Source organism: Nannobrachium achirus, assembly GCF_963921795.1.
Source record: "Nannobrachium achirus genome assembly, chromosome: 19".
NCBI classification, from domain to species: Eukaryota; Metazoa; Chordata; class Actinopteri; order Myctophiformes; family Myctophidae; genus Nannobrachium; species Nannobrachium achirus.
In genome coordinates, this window is record NC_137826.1 from 48,906,858 (window position 1) to 48,931,588 (window position 24,731).

Genomic DNA, 24,731 nt, shown 5'->3' on the forward strand with positions numbered 1-24,731 from the left:
AAACAAACTGACACATCTCAACTACTACTCTGCCTAAAGCCCCTGACCCACCTAATTCCAACACACTTGGGATGGCTCAGGGTAGATGACAAATATCGAAGGGATTGATATAAGGATGGGACGATACGCGATATTATCGTTTATCGTGATAAAAAACACTCACGATAGTCGTATCGTGGAGATTTAGTTTATCGTGATATCGTCCTCCTCCGTCATGCACTGGGATCAATTCACCTTTTATTTGCCGAGCTGCATATCCGGTACCACTTAAAGCCTCTAAAATTGGTAAAAGGTACTTATAATATGCTGTATGTACTTGATACAGTCTTTTTTTCACTCTTTCAAATGTCTTTGCCAAAAGAATAGCCGATCTACAAGCTCACTGTGAGCTTGTAGATCTGCTATTGTCTTGGCAAATGTTCAGCCCCAGGATAATGGATTTTTATTATCGCGATATCGTAAATCGCGATTTCTTTTGTCACAATAATCGAGATGACATTTTCATATTGTCCCATCCCTAGATTGTTATCTAAGATCAGAGTCTAAGATCAAGTCAGAGGGACAGTGCCCTCATACCTGAGTTAGCCTGGTTAATAAACCAGACCGTACAACACCACCCCACGAAGTGTGTGACAGAGGCTGGCACCGCAGGCTATATGTCTAAGTAGTACTTCTCCAGAGTGAGTGACACCTACAACCACAAAGGGAGTGCCCTTGAATTGGTGTCCCCCAAATTTAACACAAACATGAGCAAACCCAGACCGACAGACAGACAGACAGATACTGGGATTTTTCTGGATCAGACTTCCCACTCGACACATGTTTGATATTTCCAGGCGTGCGTGCGTGCGTGTGTGCGTGCGCGCACGTGCGTGTGTGTGTGTGTGTGTGTGTGTGTGTGTGTACTTAGATTCACATCTAAGCTGCTCTCCCATTTCCATTTCTGTTGCTATGGGAACCCCCACTCCCCTTAACACACACACACACACACACACACACACACACACACACACACACACACACGCACACACGCACGCACTCACATGCACTCACACGCCCCTAGCTGTATATTTATAGCAGAGTGTGTGCAGTAAGTGTATTCTTACATTATTTATACACAACCTCTCTCTGAAATGTATGTCACAATATAAACATATTTTATTAAGCACTTAAACCCTCTAGACCTGAGTTGTCCCTGTACGTGGGACACTTTCTTCCCTCTTCACCAAATCTCTTTGCCAAAATGAGCAGATCTACAAGCTCTCAACGCTATTTTGCAATGCGACGCGTCACCGTTTCTGTCTACTCACTCTGTGTCTCATTGGTGGGCTGTGGACCGTTCAGAAACCTGTCTACCAGTGACATCATCGGTGGGCAGGTTTGGACAGTTCATACAAGATTTCGAATATTTTATTTATTTTGAGGTGCTAACTGCCCCAATTGCGTGACTTTGTGTCTACTGTATGTCCATGTGTTTTTCCAAGTGTTTTTTCCATGTTATATCAAACACTGATGTTGTAAGTTTTCCAAGTGTTTTGCCATTGTATCATCGCAGCTAGGGCTCTCACCATTATTATGACATTTTACATTCTCAAATAATTGCGATTAACAATTTAATTGTATTTTTGCCGTTGACAATTACATTTCTGTTGGCTTGTAGGCTTTGAAGTTGCACATGGCAGATATGACATATAACCATACAAAGAAATTACTGACATATTTGACAACTTTATACTATAAAAAGAACATTGATAGTGGAAATGGCCGATCTACAAGCTTGCGTTGTGTGAGCTTGTAGATCTGCTATTTCCTAAAATGTTTGAAAATTGGAAAACATTTTTCAATATGGAAACGATTATGACGATTATGTCAAATAATTGCGATTAGACGATTATGTAATAATTGTGACAGGCCTATGAGACACAGAGTGAGTAGACATAATCTAGGACCAGGTGTAATCTTATGAGCTTTAGTGAGGACCAATTATATGAAGATAGGTTGCAGTGCTCCTTCAATAAGAATGCTTGTTTAGTACCTTCGCCAAATTAGCACCCTTTGATTATAATGTATACAAAATTATTATCATTTATTACTATAATGTAATAATACTAAATGATTATTGATTATGAAGCCTTATTTTTCAGGTCTACACAGTGTGAGTTGAACCCAGAGGAAGATGGCTGGAGGTAAAGCAACACAAAGCACATTAGATACAACACAACAACAACACAAAACGACACAAAACTCGCACCAAAACAACATAGGCATGTATTTACCTTGCTTATTGTAAATCGCTCTGGCCATTTGAAAATAGCCCATCTACAAGCCACGGGACAAGGAAGACAACCATGACGGTGGTGCGGCACATTGCGACGCCTTTACTAGGAGGAAGATTTTTTTTTTCTCCAAAAAAGTCTACAGAAAGCGTTTTGAGGAGGGTGGTGACCCAGCTGAAGTTAGCCACACCCACAGTGTTGGGTGTATGGCAAAAGGGGAGGGGCTGATTTTATGATGTCATTAAATCAGTGTTTTTCGACCTTTTGACTCGGATGCTTTCAGCTTTCAGAAAGAAACCAAAAATACACAGGGAAGGCACATTTGCACATTATAATAACCACATCTGGGGGTCTATTTGCGTAATAATAACTCCATAGACACATACAAAACAGAAAAAAGTAACTTTTTCCACCACTGGTTTTAGCGTTCCTGGGCTCCAGGGCGGCCCACTCGCTCCTGAAGCGCTTCCGGCGAGCCAACGGCTTCCTGGAGGAGCTGCGCCAGGGGAACATCGAGAGGGAGTGCGGCGAGGAGAGCTGCAGCTTCGAGGAGGCCCACGAAGTGTTCGAGAACAAGGAGAAAACGGTGAGTGCTGGGAGTACGCTGTCACGATGATGGCATTTTACATGACGATTAATTGTCGCCCAAATAATTGCGATTAACGATTTAATTGTGTTTTTGTCGTTGATAATCACATTTCTGTTTGGGTTTTAGGGTTTGAAGTTGCACATGGCAGATATGACACCACTTAAATATACAAAGAAATTACTGACATATTTGACAACTTTATACTTAAAAAAGAACATTGATAATGGAAATAGCCGATCTACAAGCTCACAACATTGTGAGCTTGTAGATCGGCTATTTCCATTACTTTTTTAAAGTGTTTGAAACTATATGAACAGTTCTCAACATGGAAAGGATTATGACGATTATGTAAAATAATTGCGATTACCTCAAATAATTGCGATTAGACGATTATGTTTGGTCTTTTGACTACAATTCCATTTAGTGTTAACACTTTCCGTGCATACAATGGAGATCTCTGTTTTTTCCTAATAAGTATACACTTCTGCGCCAGCGTTTTCATTGTTTTTACCGTGTTTTTCGAGAGCGATCGTGCACATACACACTGTTGTGCGTGTGCTCCGATTCGTTGCGGGGCATTCTATACTAGTACTGTATGTGAGCGGCACAAGTGGCTTAGCTTCTGTGTTGTTGTAGTTACGCCCAGGCTCCACTTCAATGCATGCGAATGGGGCCTTGTGGCGCAACAGGAGGAAAGCGCATTTCTTCTGCAGAAGAAGAATGGGACCGGATGGGGAACTGATGTTTTGTTTCTGTGTTATTTTGTCTCCTAGCAGATCCTAGCAACCGAGGAGCGATCAACGGATAGACAACAGCGATATTAATACGCTTATTAAATAAAGATACTAAGACAGAGATCTCCGTCTATGGCAGAACTTTTAGACTAAATAAAAAAAAAAATCCTGGCAGCAAATGTTTTGTCTAATCAGGCTTTTGTGAACACCCTGGACAGATTTTGCTTGATTCCGTTTTTTTTCTGTAACTTTTTTCATAAATCTTTTCTATTTAATTCTTCTAATTTTCCCCAAAAATGATAAAAAAAATCAAACCTCGGTTCGAAGTGGAGCGGTGAATCTGTGTGTGTGTGTGTGTGTGTGTGTGTGTGTGTGTGTGTGTGTGTGTGTGTATGTGTGTGTGTGTGTGTGTGTGTGTGTGTGTGTGTGTGTGTGTGTGTGTGTGTGTGTGTGTGTGTGTGTGTGTGTGTGTGTGTGTGTGTGTGTGTGTGTGTGTGTGTGTGTGTGTGTGTGTGTGTGTGTGTGTGTGCGTGCGTGTGTGTTTGTGCCTGCACAACAGCGCCCCTCCTTTAACTTGTGTGGCCACTCAAGGTATTGCCAAGCTACAGACATACCCAGCCAGCCAGCCAGCCAGCCACATAGCCAGCCAGCCACAGACATACCTGTCTATTGGGAGCGCTTTCACCGCTCCAATAAATGAAAAAAGGTATCGAAAAACACATCAAGCTCACGTATTAGGAGGGCGTCAAGAGTAACCAGACAAAAGGAAGGGCATATTTGATGTATCTAACATGGTTGAAATGGAGTTTGAAAGCATGTAGATCTGCTATTTTCACAATAGAACCGTGTTGTACAAAATGTAATGGCTCAACTCTTTGTGCTCGTCAGTGTTGGGGGGTCCCCAGTTAAAATATGATTATTATGGGGGTCGTGGCCTGAAAAGGTTGAGAACCACTGATGTAGGAAATGATTCTTCAGTAATCCATATTGAATCACTTTAGTTTAGAAGAATCATTTACCATCCAATATAATCCAAATATTGAACCTTTCCAGATGGAGTTCTGGAAGTCTCGCAGCGTGTACACGGTGAGCGGCGGCAGCGAGGGCGGCCGCGGGGAGCACCGCGCCGACACGGTGTACATGGTGGTGCCGCTGCTGGGCGTGGCGCTGCTCGTCATCATCGCCCTCTTCCTGCTGTGGCGGTGTCAGCTGCACAAGGCCACCCGCCGCCGGGCACACGCCCCCTACGCCGGAGCACACGCCCCCCGCTACCTGACCACCTCCTCCAATCGCAGCGCAGGAGCCAACAGGTAGGAGGAGGTCAATTAATCTGATGTTCTCGGTAGAATTATGAGATATCTAACTATTAAAGGGATATTTCACTTTCAAAAAAACATTTGCTCATTTTAATGCCTCAACTCTTTGTGCTCATCAGGGTGGGGGGGTCCCCAGTTAAAATATGATTATTTTGCGGGTCGTGGCCTGAAAAGGTTGAGAAGCACTGATCTAGGAAATGATTCTTCAGTAATCCATATTGAATCACTTTAGAATGATCATTTAGATTTGCAGAAACCTCCACATTTCACCTTTTATGTTTTTGTCTTTGTACATAAATGAAATTCATACTTTATACTTCCTCAGACAGTGGCACGCAAAAGTAGCTAAAATAGCAGGTCTGCAAGATTGCAGATGTTTTTTGTAATTATAATATTGTGAACATTTTTAATCTATAATTACATGCCCCAAAATAGTCACCAGGTTGAAAGTGGTTAACTGGAACACTGTTTTCCTTTTTCTTTTCCTGAAAAGTAATAGTTTGGTCAAGGTTTCAACCTGACAGTGACGATATATTGCATAAAAAACATCTTCGGAATTCTAGATAAATTATTAGTGTTAAAAAGAATAATTAAAAAATACAATAAACAGACAATAGTGCTTTTGAATATGTGTTTATTCACTGAGTAATTGTACCAGTGGCATTGTTACATGGAATACACTCTATAAAGTAATGGTGCAGTAACAGTGTTACACTCAAAGCAGGGGTCTTCAACAGGGGGTCCTCAGAGTTACTAAAGGGGGTCCTCCAAATCTTTGTGTTATAGAAGCTTTTTTTCCCCTCCTTTTTTATATTAACCACTTGAACCCTATAGCGTCCATATTCTGAGAACTTTAGCCAAAAATAGCAGATCTACAAGCTCACAAGTTGTCACAACGCCTCGCGCTGCGAGGCGTTTATTTTATTTATTTTCAAGTTTATTAAGTATTGACGGTTCAAGTGGTTAAATATCTGAATACACACATTGACATGAATCCAAAATACACGTATTATTGTGCTGTCAAACAGTGAAACTATATGGAATCTATGAACAGGTTGTGGGGGGTCCCTGCTTCATCTCTCTCTCAACTAAGGGGTCCTTGGCCTGAAAACGTTGAAGACCCCTGCTATAAAGTAATGGTACCTGTAACAGTGTTACACAGGATACACTCTATAAATGAATGGTACCAGTAACAATGTTACATATACTAGACCCTACTAGTAAGACGCCCTAAAGGGCGAGGTCGCGCACATGGGCGCGTGCACGCATCCGCCTGGGTGACGGCAGACTGCTGGGCGAGCACTGGCGCTTTGGCATGGGATCAACTTTGACCAGAAAAATGCACAGACCTGGTTGTTTTTTTTATGTCGGACAAAATATGGTCAAAATGTAGCCATATTTTCCCAAATATGGAGATGACTGAAGGCTGACATCATAGATGTTTGATGTGAAAGACCACATGAGCCTGACACAATATATCCATATATGGGCATTCCCAGATATGTGCATCATATTGATGACATCAGAAATCTCCATATATGGGCATAAAAGGGACAAGGACGTGTATTGAGGACATCTATGGAGCGTGACATGAGGCGTGACGCACACACGGACGGACATGAGATGAGAGATTGTTGATAGTATTGACATTAGTTCTCGGTTGATAAGGTTTAGAAATGGCAGTGCTACGGCCACCCTACTCGCTGTACCTTGTTCATGCATGTTTAAAATAAAAGCATGAATATGTTTATACATAATGAAACACCATTTTATACATAAATATACAATATCTGTTGTAGCCCCGCGCCCCCACCCTGAGAGGTGGTAGGGGGTCCCTGCTCTATCTCCTCATCAGTTTGGGGGTCCCTGGCCTGAAAAAGTTGAAGAGCCCTGCTCTCTAAAGTAATGGTACCAGTAGCACTCAGGGGCGTCACAAGGGGGGGGGGGGGGGATGGGACTGAGTTACTAGGGCCCAAGGTGGAGGGGCCTTAATACTTATACTTTAGCTATTGAAAAATAGCAGATATACAAGCTGCTATTTTTGAAAAGTCGTGAAAATGTGTGGACATATATGAATATATGTATTTTTTAATCGAACATTCGTAACTGGAACTAAATATTTGAGACGGGGGTCGGTGGCCAAATTAATATCATTTTGGGGGTTCCTTCACGTGAAAAAGTTTGAGCACCACAGACATAGAAACATAGGTTTTAAAAAAAAAAAAACCTTAGAAGGTTCTGAAATATTCAAACACTTGCACACATTTTCACGATTTTTCAAAAATAGCAGATCTACAAGCTCACAGCGCGGCACTCGGTGCCGCGCTGTGAGCTTGTATATCTGCTATTTTTCAAATGCTAAAGCACAAAACAATGCATAGTAATGCGTTCCCAGTTTCCCCTATGAAGAACAATCATGGGGGGCCCGCAGTGATTCCTTGTACCCCGGGCCCAGGATTTGGTGCCACGCCCCTGACTATTACCAAGAATAGACCAGAACACCACTCCACGTGGTCAGGTTGCTTTCACTATCATTGAGCCTGTACTCCCCCTTGGGTATCCTCATGTAAACCGTGTCGTCCTGCTTGAGCTGTACGATCAGTCCATTAGAGAAGGATTCCATGTTGCCGTGATTATTGAACCCCTGGTTGTACATGAGCCTCTGGTCGTTTTTATACATCTGGATATAGAAGCGCTCGTCTTTTTTACCCCAGACGGCTGCCGTAAACCTGAAGTGATAGATTCCGGTGGCAGGAGCTGTGAAGATGCCTAACAAACAAACAAACAAACAAACAAACAAACAAACAAACAAACAAAGTATTAATATTGTGACTAATTAACTCATTCATTGCCTTTTCAAAATGGCCGCCAAGTTCCTCACTGCCATTCCATGTCATTTTTAGTGCACGGATCCGTGCACGCCCATGCCTAGATCGTGCACCATGTGTGTGCACGCTGTTCACAGCTTTCAAACAAAAACAATCCGCTTGGAAATCCGTTCAGGCATTCATGAGATAGAAGCCATTATGTTTTCTTCAAATGTAAACAAACATGGCTGCAATGTTTGAAATATGTGGTTGGTATGGGGGTTAAACATATAATTTCGCGATTGCTATCATGCCTACTACATTTTTGGAGGTCCAAAAAATATTTTTGAAAAGATATTTTTTTCAAAAAAACAGGAAAACTCGGGAAACTCGGGATATGGCACTGGGGGGTACTGTAATAACTCGGGAAACTCGGGAGGGGGCAGCAAATGAGTTAAAGTGATATTTCACTTCAAAAAAACTTTTGGTCATTTTATCGTCTAATCAGGCTTTTGGAAACACCCTGGTCAGATTTTAAGTTGCTTGATTCAATATTTATCTATTTGATATTCATTTTATCAGACACGCCCCCTTCCTATACACACCCATTGTAACTTCAAACTTCATCAACAACACACACGTTCTTGGTTCTGGTGACTCCTACTGTCATCCTAATGATCTGGCCGTGTTTTTCAATTACTTTTTTAATATATATATTTAAAATTTTGTATTGTATTGTAATGTTTTTGATTATCCAAAATATTTATTACAAATAATTGAAAAACGTAATTGAAAAAAACACGGCCAGCTCACGCATTAGAAGGACAGTATGAGCCACCAGAACCAAGAACGGGTGTTTTTGCTGATGGTTGAAATGGAGTTTGAAGTTACAAGAATATCACATATCTAAATACTGAATCGAACCACTTAAAAACTGTCCAGGGTGCTCCCAAAAGCCTGATTAGACGATATAATGACCAAAAGTGTTTTTTTTTTAAAGTGAAATATCCCTTTAATAAGTACATTGAATCCGTTGGAATACATCTTAATTATCCCCATCATCTGAAAAGTAAAAGTTTTGGAGGCGTTGTGAGCTTGTAGATCGGCTATTTTCGGCAGATCGCTTTGCAGAGTGAAAGGTCAAGTGTATTGACGGTTCAAGTGGTTACATATCTGATAACACAAATGGACATGAATCCAAAATACACTGATGATCGTGCTGTCAAACAAAACTATAAGGAATCTCTCAACTAAGGGGTCCTTGGCCTTAAAACGTTGAAGACCCCTGGCCCTGGGTTAAAATAATGATGTCTTAATGGGTTAACATGACTTAATCAAAACCTACCTGAATATGAGTTGTATCCCCTGCCGACGTTAGTGATGATTCTCTTGTAGATCAGAGTGGTGTCTTTATCAAATGGTCCAGCTGTATCAATGCCCAGAGCCACCGAGAAGACCACCTGTGGTTTGCCTGTCAACACAGGAACAGGAACTGTTTATGATGTTATCAAAAACATACATGTTACTATCAGCCCTATAAGCCCTGTATACTTGCATACAACAAACTGTGAAAATATCACATCTGCAAGCTCACACTACGTTGCAGTGAGACACATTTTTGATCTTATAGATATGCCTAGGCCTATATAAAATCTGGGGAATATAATGCTTAATAACAACATCAGTATTTAATCTGAAGCTTTAGAACATTTTTAAAGCATACTTACTCCACAGTTCCTGCGTTTTGTAGTCAGTGACAGTGAGCTTTCTCTCTACTTTGTTCAGCTGAGCAAGCTGGGCTGAAAACACAACAGTAACATTAAATCAACCATAAATACACATTTGAGTAGGCTTTTCTCGCTGACACTCAATTTGGCAGCCATTTTTTTGAAGAGAAGAAAATTACAGCGAAACAATTCAATATCTTTTTAACACACACCCTCACAACTTCAAACTCCATTAACCCATTTAGGCCCAACATTTGTGGATGCTTTAACTATAAAAAAATAGCAGATATACAAGCTCACAGCGCAGCACCGAGTGCCGCGCTGCGAGCTTGTAGATCTGCTATTTTTGAAAAAGTCGTGAAAATGTGTGCAAATCTTTGAATATATGTATTTTCAAAGCGAACGTTTGTAACTCAAATTTTGCTTCTGGGTGGTCCCTGGAACTAAATATTTTGAGATGGGGGTCCGTGGCCAAATACATATCATTTTGGGGGTCCTTCACATGAAAAAGTTTGAGAACCACCGACATAGTAGTCTCTCAAGAACAGACTAACTGAGCTCCAGTTGAGTGAAAAGGACCTTTTCTTTGACAATGGCTGGCCAGATTGCTGACATAGAAACATAGGTTTTTTCCAAAAATCTTAGAAGGATTCAAAAGACACTTATAGAATCGGGTCAAAATTCTAATTTTCACGATTTTTCAAAAATAGCAGATCTACAAGCTCGCAGCGCGGCACTCGGTGCCGCGCTGTGAGCTTGTATATCTGCTATTTTTTTATATTTAAAGCATAAAATATTGCGTCATAATGTGTTCAGGCCTAAATGGGTTAAAAATCACAGTTTGCAACCTACAGTAAATTACATTATCAACACAGCATCTATTCTCAAATTATCAAAATAAATTAAGACTAAAGTACAGCGTTTTCCAACACTGTCCTCTTGCTTGCATCCACTGAACATCAATTTGTTCTCATTCAGGGATGTGCAGTTAGTGTTGGAAAGGCAGGAGCTGACATTTCTAAAAGGGCCTTTTGTTGAAAACATCTAAAATAGCAGACCTCCAAGCTCACAACACGCAGACTCCTTGTGAACATGGGAGGACGGCTATTTCCAGTGCTTGATACCACACTGAACTAAGCATAATCAAGTCAATACTGGAGATGTGGCGTAACAGCATGGATTTCTACACAGAGAGGGCCATTCTTTCAACATTAGACGCTGCATTCAAGTTCAGGAGAGTATGGACAAGGCAATTCTCTTGAACGCTGCCTTCAGGTATGGCATGGAAAGAGGGCTTTTGCATTTATTTCACCATAGTAATAACAGCATTCATGGTCTGGAGAGGGCACTTTTTACAGACGGATAAAAGGGCAGGGGCTCTGTGTATGCACGTACCTTCATTTGCTTTCTTCACGGCTTCCACATTGGTGTCAGTGCTGCTCAGTCTGACCTGTAGGTCCTGGACCTGGTCTTCACTGGTACCCACACTGCTCTGTAGGACCTGGACTTGGTCTTCAGTGGTATTCTGTCTGCTTTGTAGGAGTTGGACCTGGCCTTCAGCGGTGCCCAGATCGGTCTGAAGCACTTGGATGTTGGCATCACTGCTGCTCAGTCTGGCCTGGAGTTTTTCCAGCTCTTTTTCGCCGGCACTCAATTTGGCAGCCATTTCTGAAGAGAAGAACGGCGACATTATTAAATATTTGAAACGCCGCAACAGCCCGTAGCGTACCCTCACAACCCATTTAGACCGGGTACGCATTATTGCGTATTATTATTTTATGGTTTAGCCATTGAAAAATAGCAGATATACAAGCTCACAGCGCGGCACCGAGTGCCGCGCTGCAAGCTTGTAGATCTGCTATTTTTGAAAAATCTTCAAAATTTAAATTTGACACGATTTTGACCCGATTCTGTCTTTGACCCGATTCTGTCTTTTGAATCCTTCTAAGGTTTTTTTTTGAAAAACCTATGTTTCTATGTCAGTGGCTCTCAAACTCTTTCATGTGAAAGACCCCCAAAATGATATGTATTTGGCCACGGACCCCCATCTAAAAAATATTTAGTTCCAGGGACCCCCCAGAAGCAAATATTTGAGTTACAGATGTTCACTTTAAAAATGAGATATTCAAAGATTTGCACACAATTTCATGATGTTTCAAAAATAGCAGATCTACAAGCTCGCCGCGCTGTATCTTGTATATCTGCTATTTTTTTTTTCAAAGGAGTAGTTCACCCCAAATTGACTTTTTTTCTATTGATTAGTCACGCCATGGAGACTAGAGTTCAATAATAATTGTATTTTTTTGTCGCATTCCTAAGACAAAAATGTTGATAACAATAAATTGACCCCCTTTCTTTCCGGATGCATCCGGAATCAATGGTGGTAAATTTACTCGAATCAAATTTGTGTCTGACAAAAACCAAAAAATATTATTGAACTCTAGTCTCCATGGCGTGACTAATCAATAGAAAAAAAGTCAATTTGGGGGTGAACTACTCCTTTAAAGCATTCAATAATTCTAGGCCCTAAATGGGTTTTATTTTAACATCCTGACCTGCGTTTTCCCTGGTCATCCGCTCCATCTCCTTCTGGGCGATGCCCAGCTCCACCCGGAGATCCATGACGTGGTCGCTCTGCACCGTGAGCTCTCCCTCCACGCCCCGCAGCGCCTCTCTCTGCTCCGCCACGGTGGTCTCCAGGCCACGCACCACATCTTTCTGCTCCTCCACTTCCCCCTGCATGCAGGGATGCCACCATATGATATTAGTCTCGCGTAGCCAGACAACTATTCCACAATCTCCGAATGCTATATAGAGTCTGGAACAGCATTTCCCGAACGGCGAGTATCAGAAGTAGCTGCTGCTGCACTGAACTGTAGTCCCATTGGAAACATAACAGAAACAAAATAGCTCAGACAAAGTCAATCGAGCGGCATATTCTTGTTATGGGTGTTTAGTTTAAGAAAACGTTTGAAAACATGATGGACGTAACACCAATAACACCAGAGAAAGATGAAATAACGCCCCCAAAAATATTGAAAGGAGACATAACGCTTCCAGTAGGACATGTTATTGCTACTGCACCAAGGGAGCGGTTGCGTCACTTCCGCTTTATCTCGCACTCATCGTTTCTATTTCCGTTTGCCAGACTGTATGCCAGGAGCATTTGCCCAAATCGCAGAGGCAACAGTCTGGCCTCGCGAGACTACCACCATATTGACATTAGGGATGGGACCATAAGTGATATTATCGTGATACAAAACACTCGTGAAATCATGCACTGGGATCAATTCTAGGGATGGGACGATATGAAAATGTCATATCACGATTATTGTGACCAAAGAAATCGTGATTTACGATATTATTACGATAATCAAACATTTGCCAAAAATAGCAGATATTTTTTGGGAAAGAGATTTGGTAGAGAGTGAAAAAAAGTCTGTATCAAGTACGTATATTATAAGTATGTTTTTAACCAATCGAGGGTTTAAATGTTAGGCTACCGGATATGCAGCTCGGCAAATAAAAGGTGAATTGATCCCGGTGCATGACGGAGGACGATATCACGATAAATTAAATCTCCACGATACGATTATCGTGCATGTTTTTGGGTTTTCTTTTTTCACAGTAAACGATAATATCGCTTATCGTCCCATCCCTAATATCCGGTACCACTTAAACTCTCTATTGGTAAAATGTACTTATAATTATACGTACTTGATACAGTCTTTTTCCACTCTCTACTACTCTATCTCTTTGCCAAAAAATGGCCAATCTACAAGCTCAAAACGCCTCGCAACGCAGCACTCGTAAATCAGCAATTTTTTGGCAAATGTTCCTCCCCAGGATAATGGATGTTGGGGATATTTTGCTTATCATGATAATATCGTAAATCGTGATTTCTTTAGTCACAATAATCGTGTTATGACATGTTCATATCATCCCATCCCTAATGGACATGTCATGTCATGTCACGATTATTGTGACCAATATCCTCAACGTCCATTATTCTGGGGCGCTTGCCAAAAAAAGCAGATCTTGTGAGCTTGTAGATTGGCTATTTTTGGCAGAGATTTGGTTGAGAGTTAAAGGTAGGGTAAGTGATTTCATTTTTTTCAAATAATATCAAAATGGGTCTATGTTCTGATAGTAGTTACTTTAGAGTGTTATGTTCTGATAGTACTAGTTACTATAGAGTGTTATGTTCTGATAGTACTAGTTACTATAGAGTGTTATGTTCTGATAGTACTAGTTACTATAGAGTGTTATGTTCTGATAGTACTAGTTACTATAGAGTGTTATGTTCTGATAGTACCAGTTACTATAGAGTGTTATGTTCTGATAGTACCAGTTACTATAGAGTGTTATGTTCTGATAGTACTAGTTACTATAGAGTGTTATGTTCTGATAGTACCAGTTACTATAGAGTGTTATGTTCTGATAGTACCAGTTACTATAGAGTGTTATGTTCTGATAGTACCAGTTACTATAGAGTGTTATGTTCTGATAGTACCAGTTACTATAGAGTGTTATGTTCTGATAGTACCAGTTACTATAGAGTGTTATGTTCTGATAGTACCAGTTACTATAGAGTGTTATGTTCTGATAGTACCAGTTACTATAGAGTGTTATGTTCTGATAGTACCAGTTACTATAGAGTGTTATGTTCTGATAGTACCAGTTACTATAGAGTGTTATGTTCTGATAGTACCAGTTACTATAGAGTGTTATGTTCTGATAGTACTAGTTACTATAGAGTGTTATGTTCTGATAGTACTAGTTACTATAGAGTGTTATGTTCTGATAGTACTACGGTAGTTACTATAGAGCAGGGTTCCCCAGTTAGTTTTCCCCAAGGGCCGAATCATGTCTAGGGTACCAAGCCGAGGGCCACAACATTGCAGGGGGGCGACGGTGGCGTTCCCGCTACTCCAGTGACGGTTCAGATATCGTCGTTGTCGAGTGAAAATCTTGTATGTCCAAAACCGATCTACAAGCACACAACGCCTCGCGGTGCGAGGCGTTGTGTGCTTGTAGATCTGCTGTTTTCACTACTTTTGTGCGACGGCCTTGTATGATTTGCGAAAGAACGTGCAAATTTGGAGATACAAGATTTCCACCCGACAACGACTGTCTGGTGGGGGCCAGACAGTAGCCCCCCGCGGGCCGCAAATGGCCCGCGGGCCGCCTATTGGGGAACCCTGCTATGGGGCTGTTAAGTATGACATCATTTTGTAGGCAGAGGAGAATTTCTGCCCCCAGTTTCCGTGATTTTTTTTACTATTTTTACTATTTACACATTTTTCTTCTCTTTGTTGTTGAAAGGAAAGTGTTAGAATTATACTTTAGTCGTTATTTTTGTCTCGGATCTGTTGAAATAGCGAGGGACAGAAAATGCTCTGGGGGCAGAGTTCTCCTCTGCCTACAAAATGATGTCACGGCTTAAAAGCCCCATAGAGTGTTTGGTCCATGTTTGGACTTCAGCCTTATCTCCCGTGAGGAGAAAAAAAAGCACTTTCAGTTTTGGTGGATTTCAGTTTTCTCCAATCAGGATAGAGTGGGGCCTTCCTCCAATCGTGGTCGAGTGGAGGCGGGCTTTACGCGCACAAGGCCTGTCCCCACTTGATCATGATTGGAGAAAATGTTTTTGATTGATAGATTATTTTATTAGACAAAAATGTCATTTTGGGGGTCCTTCGCATGAAAAAGTTTGAGCACCACTGACATAGAAAAAAAAAACTCAGAAGGATTTGAAATATTTCAAAGACTTTGACACATTTTTAAGATTTTTTCAAAAATAGCAGATCTACAACACCCCTGCCTACCTTCAATACGGTCAGGCTCTCTCTCTGCACCACCACCATGGTTCCCAGCTCGTTCACCGTGTCCCGCAGCGCGTTCAGCTCGGTCCAGATGTCAGGGGTGGACGCCGCTTCCACATGGTCAGGGCTGTCACCATATGACATTATACATGACCATTAATTGTCACTCAAAATGATTGCAATTAACGATTTAATTGTGTTTTTTGCCGTTGATAATTACATTTATGTTTAGCTTTTAGGCTTTGACGTTTTAGGTTATGACACATAACCTAAATATACAAAGAAATGACTGACATATTTGACAACTTACTACTAACATCGATAGTGGAAATAGCCGATCTACAAGCTCACAACGTGTCGCGATGCGACACGTTGTGAGCTTGTAGATCTGCTATTTCCACTATTTCTGAACACGTTTGAAAATGTATGAACATTTTTCAACATTAACGATTACGACGATTATGACAAAAATAATTGCGATTATGTCAAATAATTTCGATTGGACGATTATGTAATAACTCTTATTGACCGACCCGGCCTCTCCCTGAGCTCCAGCCTCAGAGAGACACAACAGCAGAACAAGCAAAGCTCCTGCAGCCTTCATCCTGGAACACTGTGGAACAGAGTGACTGAAGATACTGTACGGTGCTGCCCTCTTTTATACTCTCCCTCCCTCGTTGACCAGCATTGGACATGGTGGTTATGTGTCCAGTGGGCAGGGGCGTCACAAGGGGGGGAGGGGGATGGGACTGAGTTCCTAGGGCCCAAGATGGAGGGGCCTTAATTATTTTATACTTTAGCTATTGAAAAATAACAGATATACAAGCTCACAGTGAGTCGTGAAAATGTGTGCACATCTTTGAATATATGCATTTTTTTTACATTTGTAACTCAAATTTTGCTTCTGGGTGGTCCCTGGAACTAAATGATGGGGGTACCGTGGCCAAATACATGTAATTTTGGGGGTCCTTCACATGAAAAAGTTTGAGCACCACTGACATACTGTAGAGTGTAGAAACATAGTTTTTTCAAAACAAAAAAAAACCTTAGAAGGATTTGAAATATTCAAAATACTCAAAGACAAAATTTCAAAAAATAGCAGATCTGCAGATCTGCTATTTTTCAATAGTTAAAGCACAAAATTATGCGTTCCCAGTCTAAATGTGTTAAACCCCCTAGCCTCCCCTATGAAGAACATTCATGGGGGGCCCACAGTCAATCCTTGTACCCAGGGCCCAGAACTTGGAACGACACCCCTGCCAGTGGGAAGTTAATCTACAAAATGGACACTAAATAAAGTCAAGGACGCGACACGGTTTTCCTGGTGAAGCTGAGCGCAACGGTGGGGGCGTGGGAGTGTGGGGAACACAGCGATGATGGAGAGGTTATATAGCTTTATGTATTGAGAGGCACTCTTGCTGATTTCGTAAGAGACTCGTCGCCAATTGCAAGATATTTAAAAGTTATTTGGGGCCATGATGATATCCTTTTCTTCCCACAACTAGACTAATAAGGATTTATATTGTCTGTGTTATTGTTAATAACCACAATTGTTCACGTGTGGCAAGATCGCGGTTCCACTAGTTGGTTAGTGTAGGCTTAGAAGCCTTTCAGAAGTTAATTTCATGTTTTCCATTAATGATTTCCTTTATCCTCATCTAATCTTGCGCTAATGCACGCAACTGTTTTCGCCAGGTTTTAAGGCCTAGTAGGCTTTTCAGAAGTTAATTTAATGTTTCCATTTAATGATTTCCTTTATCGTTATCTGCACTCATGCACTCAGCTGTTTTCAACAGGTTTTAAGGTCTTATTTATTTTAGTTGTTTCTCATAAGCTCGCGACCCTCCTTGACCATCGGCCCCCCCCCCCGTTGCGCTCAGGTTCACCGGGAAAACTGCGGTCGCGTCAAGGACGGTCTGAGAACACCAACATGTGCTTCTTGATAAGACGTCCCGGCTCCGAGAAGAGCGGCTGTTAAGATATTTTATGTAATCAGCTTGTTGTTATTGAAAACACGCTTGTTTTTTCTGCTGTAATGTGAGGACACTTGAGTTTAGAATGTGAGGTGTTCAGATAATGGAAATGATCAGTTACAAATAGACATTTTGTTTCAATAGACATGAACCCCACGTTTTCCCCCTTTCCTGCACATGTTCTCTGTCCAAAGGTGTTCATGTCAAGTCCAGCATTTATTACTTCCACTGATCTAAGAAGCAAGAATGTCAGACAGTGTACAGTGTGCATCTTGTTTGAGTTCTTTGTTTTTTTTCCTCTTTGTATTATGTTACTATTTTCAAAGAAAAGGGGCCCTCAAACTCATAACTGTAATCTTCACAAGAACCAGCCTCTGTGTGTGTGTGTCTGTGCGTGTGCTTACCTGGCATCACACAACCCATCACATCATAGCAGAGAGTACACCACCTGAAGTACATTTACAGATCTCATCTTCCTCTTGACAACACAACACAGATTCTCTGTGGGGTTCAGGTCAAGCCAGTTGGCTGGTCAAATAAGGCCATTAATACCATGGTCAGTGCACCAGTTACTAGTACTGTAGTTTAGGCTCTGTGGGCATGTGCCAAGTGCTTCTGGCTAAAGGAAATCATTATCTCCCAGGTAGATGGACGTGTTGACTCTGAACTTGATAAAACAGTGTGCAGCAAAACCAGCGTTGCATTGTGTTGGTGGTGGTGGTCAACTGTGTTTTATCAAGTTCAGAGTCAACCTAGCCATCTATAATTCACTGCATGCACAATTAATCTAGAATATATGAAAGTTTAAAGATATTAATTATATTACAGAAGAAAATTATCATTTACACAATGTTCTAATTTTACTTGACTATGTCCAATTTCCAGTACTTTTACTTCTACTCCACTACATCCAAATGTTATATTTTTACTATTTACTAACTATTTATTTTAAAACTGTTTCTTTGCAGATATAAATTAATACTTTTACTTGAAGTAAGCGATTTGAGTACTTTTTCCACCACTGGCGACGGCAGGCAGCCACACACAGACGACGAGACACGGCTAAGAGGAAAAACACTGTTCCCTCAATGCAAAGGGATGGTCACTCGACCATATTCTCTCTCTCTCTCTCTCTCTCTCTCTCTCTCTCTCTCTCTTTAAATCGGGTAGAGTTAGCTTGCATTGATACTGAGAGAGAGAGCAGTTCGCCTGCGAATGCCCGCAAAATTCGATACCAGAGCGAATAAAAAACAAACGCTTTTTTGCTCTGTGGAAATTCGTAGCCCGTGTGGAAGCTTGCATTGACTTTGAGTTTTTTTCAAAACAAGCAAATTATTTCCCGTCGCAAATTGGCCCCCGGTGTGTAAAGACCTTTAGTAATTAATATTATATGTACCATCTGAATACATACCTGCATTCCATATTCCATCCATATGTACTCAAATGTTAAACGTTTACCCAGTGAAACAGTCAGCCTTGAATGTCGATTTAACGCATACAATGCAATATGTTGGTGTATATGATAGTTGGCCCTGTTGCAAAGTAGTCTGTCGTGTCTATCGAATTCATGCAGTAGCAAGTTTCAATCCAATAGTCCGATGTGTTGCCCTTCCCTCACTTAATCAAAGTCAGTATGAGAGAATTCCTGCCCATGGTTTAAGGTATGGTGTGGCACCTCTAGACTTGCGTCATCATGGCACCCGAGGGTGCCAAGGCACAGGGGCGTCACAAAGGGAGGGGGGGAATGGGACTGAGTTCCTAGGGCCCAAGGTGGAGGAGGGGCCTTAATTATGTTATACTTTAACTATTGAAAAATAGCAGATATACAAGCTCACAGCTATTTTTGAGAAGTTGTGGAAAAAGTGTGCAAATCTTTGAATATACAGTATGGTATGTATTTTTTAAGCTAACTCGGTGCCGCGCTGTGAGCTTGTAGATCTGCTATTTTTCAATAGCTAAAGCACAACATGTGAGTGAATCCTTGTGCCCAGGGCCCAGAATTTGGTGTGACACACCTGCCAAAGGCACCCACTTTGAGAAACCCTGGACTAAAGAACACAACAGGTGGTTCATGATAACGCCCTGGCTCAGTGAAGAGCGGCTGTGAAGGTTTTCTATGTAATCAGCTGTTGTTATTGAACTACAAGTAGCAGGCTTGTTTTTCTGCAGCGATCCGAGGATAACCGAGGTTAGAGAGTTGAGCTTTTCAATAGGCCTGTCACACATTATTACATGATCGTCTAATCTCAATTATTTGATATAATCGCAATTATTTTGTGATAATCGTCATAATCGTTTACATGTTGAAAAATGTCTATATAGGTTCAAACATTTAAAAAATAGTGAAATAGAAAATAGAAATAGATATTGCAGATCTGCAAGCTCACAACGTGACGCGTTGTGAGCTTGTAGTTCGGCTATTTCCACTATCAATGTTCTTTCTAAAGTGTTAAGTTGTCAAATGTGTCCTTCATTTCTTTGTATATTTAGATTATGCTTCATATCTGCCATGTGCAACTTTAAAAATCACACCTGTGTGAACTGAGCGGTGGTTGTGTGTGTGTGTGTGTGTGTGTGTGTGTGTGTGTGTGTGTGTGTGTGTGTGCGTGTGTGTGTGTGAGAGAGAGAGAGAGAGAATATTGCAGTTGATGCTCAGACTAGACTCAAGAGCACCCTCTCTGGTCACTGAGTGGTAGTTCAGGCTACATACACACATACATACATACATACATACACGGATACACGGATACATACACGGATACACACACGGCCATGCTATGGAGCGGTCTACCACCGCTCAAAAACTACAAGCCAAACAGAAATGTAATTGTCAACGACAAAAACACAATTAAATTGTTAATCGCAATTATTTGAGTTACAATTAATCATGTAAAATGTCATAATCGTGACAGCCGTAGTTTTCAGTTTGTAATGGAGATTATCAATTCAAAAATAGACATTTTATTTCAATAGACATGAACCACAAATGATTTCTGTTCATGTCAAGTCCATCATTTATTGCTTCCACTGATCTAAGAACTAAGAATGTCAGACCGTGTAAAAGGTGAAACTTTTATTGTTCCTCTTAATGTTACTATTGTCGAAGACACTCATAACGTGTGTGTGTGCGTGCGTGCGTGCGTGCGTGCGTGCGTGCGTGCGTGCGTGCGTGCGTGCGTGCGGTTATGGCCTGTTTAGCTGTAGACCAAAACGAGCCTGCTTATCTACAGCACACACACACTGTGAGCCTGCTTATAGGCCTAGAGCAGGGGTTCCCAAACTTTTTTGTCTCAAGGCGCCCCATGAATATTTTTTTTAATCCGAGGCACCCCTACATTATAATTTTCACTCCCAGCACCTTATATTTATAGCATATCATCGTTGTCGGGTGGAAACCTTGTATGTCCAAAACCGTTCGCTTTGTAATTATCATCTATAAAATGTACTAAACTAGTGAAAACAGCAGATCTACAAGCACACAACGCCTCGCATCGAGAGGCATTGTGTGCTTGTAGATCGGCTGTTTTCACTAGTTTTGTGCGATGGTCTTGTATGATGCCCGACAGTGACGATATCTTAGTGATTATGTTGTGAGGAAAACGTTGAGATATGTCCAAAAACCTAACCTTTTTCCATTGGATCCAATCAATGTAAATAACGTTTTATTAGGATTATTGAATCGCCCCTGTAAATAACTTTTTCATCCACACCACCCCTGCCCTGAGTGACTTTGATACTTTATAGCACCTTACATTTATGTCATATCATATTACGGTACATGTAAATCTTCCCCCCTAAGATACAGTCACCACTCACCAGGGAAAACTTGGGAGAATATCTCTTTTCATCATAGGACAGATTGAAGATAACTCATACTTGACTTTTAACCACTTGAACCCTAGCATCCCTATTCTGGGGGACACTGGCAGAACAAGTCAAAGCCACGGCCGGGAGCAGGCACGTGCACACATAGACATCAAAGGGGGCTTGAGCCCCTGCCCTTTTACCCAGTTGTAAAAAGTGCCCTCTCTAGACCATGAATGCAGTTTTTACTATGGTGAAAGAAATCTTTCCATGTCATACCTGAAGGCAGCATTCAAGAGAATTGCCTTTTCCAATCTCTCCTGAACTTGAATGCAGCATCTTATGTTGAAAGGATTACCCTCTTTGTGTAGAAATCCATGCCGTTGTGCCACATTTCCAGTATTGACTTGATAATGCTTAGTTTAGTGTGGTATGATCAAGTATCTAAAATAGCCGACCTCCAAGCTCACAACGCGTCGCACTGCGACGCGTTGTGAGCTTGGAGGTCGGCTATTTTCACCTTTTCGCCCTTTTAGAAATGTCAGCCCCTGCCTCTCTAACATTCTCTGCATGTCCCTGGCCGGGAGTGCAGAGAGTATTATCTGGCCCCTCCAAACTGAAACAAACGCTAAACAAACACAGTCAACTGCGGCTCTTGCACAAGCCTCAGCTACCGCAGTTTTCTCTCACCCAAATTCAGGTCAGTTCAGCACCACGGAAACCATGTCAACTATAATGAGCAGGAACTGTACATGTTTACAAGAACTGGCATGGTGGCCCAAGTACAAATTCTATTTCAAATTCCTACTACTACTGGCCACTATTTGAAGGGTATGATATAAGCAGGTTAAGTAAGCGGCTATAGTGATCCTCAATTCACTAACATTGCATTCTTGCTAGGAATGGCACGATAATCATTATCGTTTATCGTGATAACAAACACTCACAGTAATCGTATCGTGGAGATTTAAATTTATTTGCAGAGCTGCATATGGTACCGCTTAAACCAGGGGTCTTCAATGTTTTCAGGCCAAGGACCCCTTAGTTGAGAGAGAGATGAAACAGGGGACTGGGACCCCCCCACAACCTTTTCATAGATTCCATATAGTTTCATTATTTGACAGCACAATCATCAGTGTATTTTGGGTTCATGTCAATTAGTGTTTTCAGATATTTAACCACTTGAACCGTCAATACTTAATAAACACCAAACCTCCTTGCCGAAAATAGCTGATCTACAAGCTCAACGCCTCGCACTGTGAGGCCTTGTGAGCTTGTAGATCTGCTATTTTTTTTTCTCCGAATATGGACCTTAGGGTTCAAGTGATTACTATAAAAAAGAGGAAAAAAGTTTCTATCCCACAAAGATTGTAGTAACTCTGAGGACCCCCTGTTGAAGACCCCTGGCTTAAACCCTCTATTGTTAAACTGACCTGTAAAGAACGTACTGGTACATAATAGTCTTTTTACACTCTCTACCAAAAAATAGACGATCTACAAGCTCACAACGCATCGCAACAATACACAATAATCGTGACATGAAAGAAGCTCCGAGTTACTTGATTTTGTAGTTGACCCGGACCTTTACGACAAAAAGTTCGGTTTCGGAGTGAGTATGGACAGGCCATTGTGGTTCCCTTTTCCACGTGAAGGTAACGTCTGTAACAGGTGTGTGTGTGTGTGTGTGTGTGCGTGTGTGCGTGTGTGCGTGCATGCGTGCGTGTGTGTGTGTGTGTGTGCGCGCGTGCGTGCGCTGCAAGAGCAGCAGTGGAAGAGCTGGTGTCTGTTTTTAGCTCAACATATCTCCTCTGATAGATATTGGTGTTCAAATATGAACACTTGTCACTCCGTGTTTGTGTGTGAGCACAACCCCCTGCTTGTACTCCACTGACAGTGTGCACAGAACATATTCTAGTTCATATCTTTATTTATTTATATTTTATGGTTACATTGTTAAAGGTAAGAGTATGAAAAAGAGAAAAAATATACTGTTGTGTACGGTGGAAAACAAGGCAAAATAATAAGAAGCATAAACAATACAGAGCAGCAGTAAACAGAGGTAAAACCAAAATAAAGTGTCCATGATACTGATAGTCAGTGCTTCATACTGACTGTACTGACATTAAACAAATAATAATGCTTTTATAATGCTACTCAGCAGTGCTGTGCCACTCAAAAAAGGGTCCATTGGTCAGTGAAAAAAGCGTGAGAAGTGACAGGTGCTCGCAGCGATCTCCACCCTAGGAATGGCATTAGAGGTCAGAGTCTTGAAACAACTATTGTGTGCTTGAAGGGGCTGTGTTTGAAGTGAAAAAAGACTATCGGACAGACATCACCTATAGACTATTATATATCATGGGTTCCAAAACACTGGGTTGGGACCCATTTTTAGGGTCACGGAAGCATTTTTTTTTGTATGGGTTGTGACTACATTTTCCACCTTTCTATTCCTACAATATTTTTTATTTTAGATGAGAAAAAAGGAAATCTGAAATTATACAAATGTTTGGTCCGTGATCCGAACATGGGTTGTAGATCTGCTATTGTCACAATAGAACCGTGTTATACAAAATGTAATGCCTCAACTCTTAGTGCTGGTCAGGGTGGGGGGGTCCCCCCCCAGTTCAAATATGAATATTTTGGGGGTTACGGCCTGCAAAGGTTGAGAACCACTGTGTTCGGAAACAGTGTTATAATGTTAAAGTATGAAGATAATATTTCTACATTGCAGTATTGATATTTTCCCTTAAGGCCTAGAATTATTGAATGCTTTATCCAGTGAAAAATAGCAGATCTACAAGCTCACAGCGCGGCACCGAGTGCCGCGCTGCGAGCTTGTAGATCTGCTATTTTTTGAAAAAGTCGTGAAAATGTGTGCAAATCTTTGAATATATGTATTTTCAAAGCGAACATTTGTAACTCAAATTTTGCTTCTGGGTGGTCCCTGGAACTAAATATTTTGAGATGCGGGCCGGGTACGTGGCCAAATAAATATCAGTTTGGGGGTCCTTCACATGAAAAGGTTTGAGAACCACTGACATAGGAGTCTCTCAAGAACAGACTAACTGAGCTCCAGTTAAGTGAAAAGGACCTTTTCTTTGACGATGGCTAGCCAGATTGCTGACATAGAAACATAGGTTTTTCAAAAAACCTTAGAAGGATTCAAAAGACACTTATAGAATCGGGTAAAAATTCTAATTTTCTAGATTTTTCAAAAATAGCAGATCTACAAGCTCGCAGCGCGGCACCCTGTGCCGCACCGTGAGCTTGTATATCTGCCATTTTTCAATAGTTAAAGCATAAAATAATAATACACAATAATGTGTTCCCGTTCTAAATGGGTTAAACGTGAGTACTTTTCCCTCCTCTCCAGGAGCCTGCCGCCGCCTCGCATCCTGGTCCACCGAGACTCCTCCTCCTCCCCCGCCCACCGCCCCACCGTGGTGGTGAGCGGCCCCGCCCTCTACGTCCACGACTCCGCCTCCCTGTCGGTGGCCTCCCGGCTGTCGGGCGCCACGCCGCCCCCTAGCTACGAGGAGGTGACGGGGGGAGGAGGAGCGGGAGGAGGAGGGCACGCCGCCGCCGCGACCGGCCCCGAGAGCAGCGGCGACGAGACCTCCACCACCCGGACCTCCTTCTGCGACGCCCCGCCCACCTACGAGGAGATCTGCAAGGGGAAGTGA

At 41.7% G+C, this 24,731-nt stretch overlaps 1 protein-coding gene across 1 annotated transcript; it reads left to right on the plus strand.

The window, feature by feature from the left end:
• Positions 1 to 2,176: 2,176 nt before the first annotated feature.
• On the plus strand, positions 2,177 to 24,731 carry prrg3 (proline rich and Gla domain 3; the record flags this gene model as incomplete). The annotated part of the gene is made up of 4 exons (XM_080748645.1): positions 2,177 to 2,186; positions 2,702 to 2,862; positions 4,653 to 4,909; positions 24,422 to 24,731. 4 exons carry the CDS (start codon positions 2,177 to 2,179, stop codon positions 24,729 to 24,731), a joined length of 738 nt encoding a protein of 245 aa, XP_080604771.1.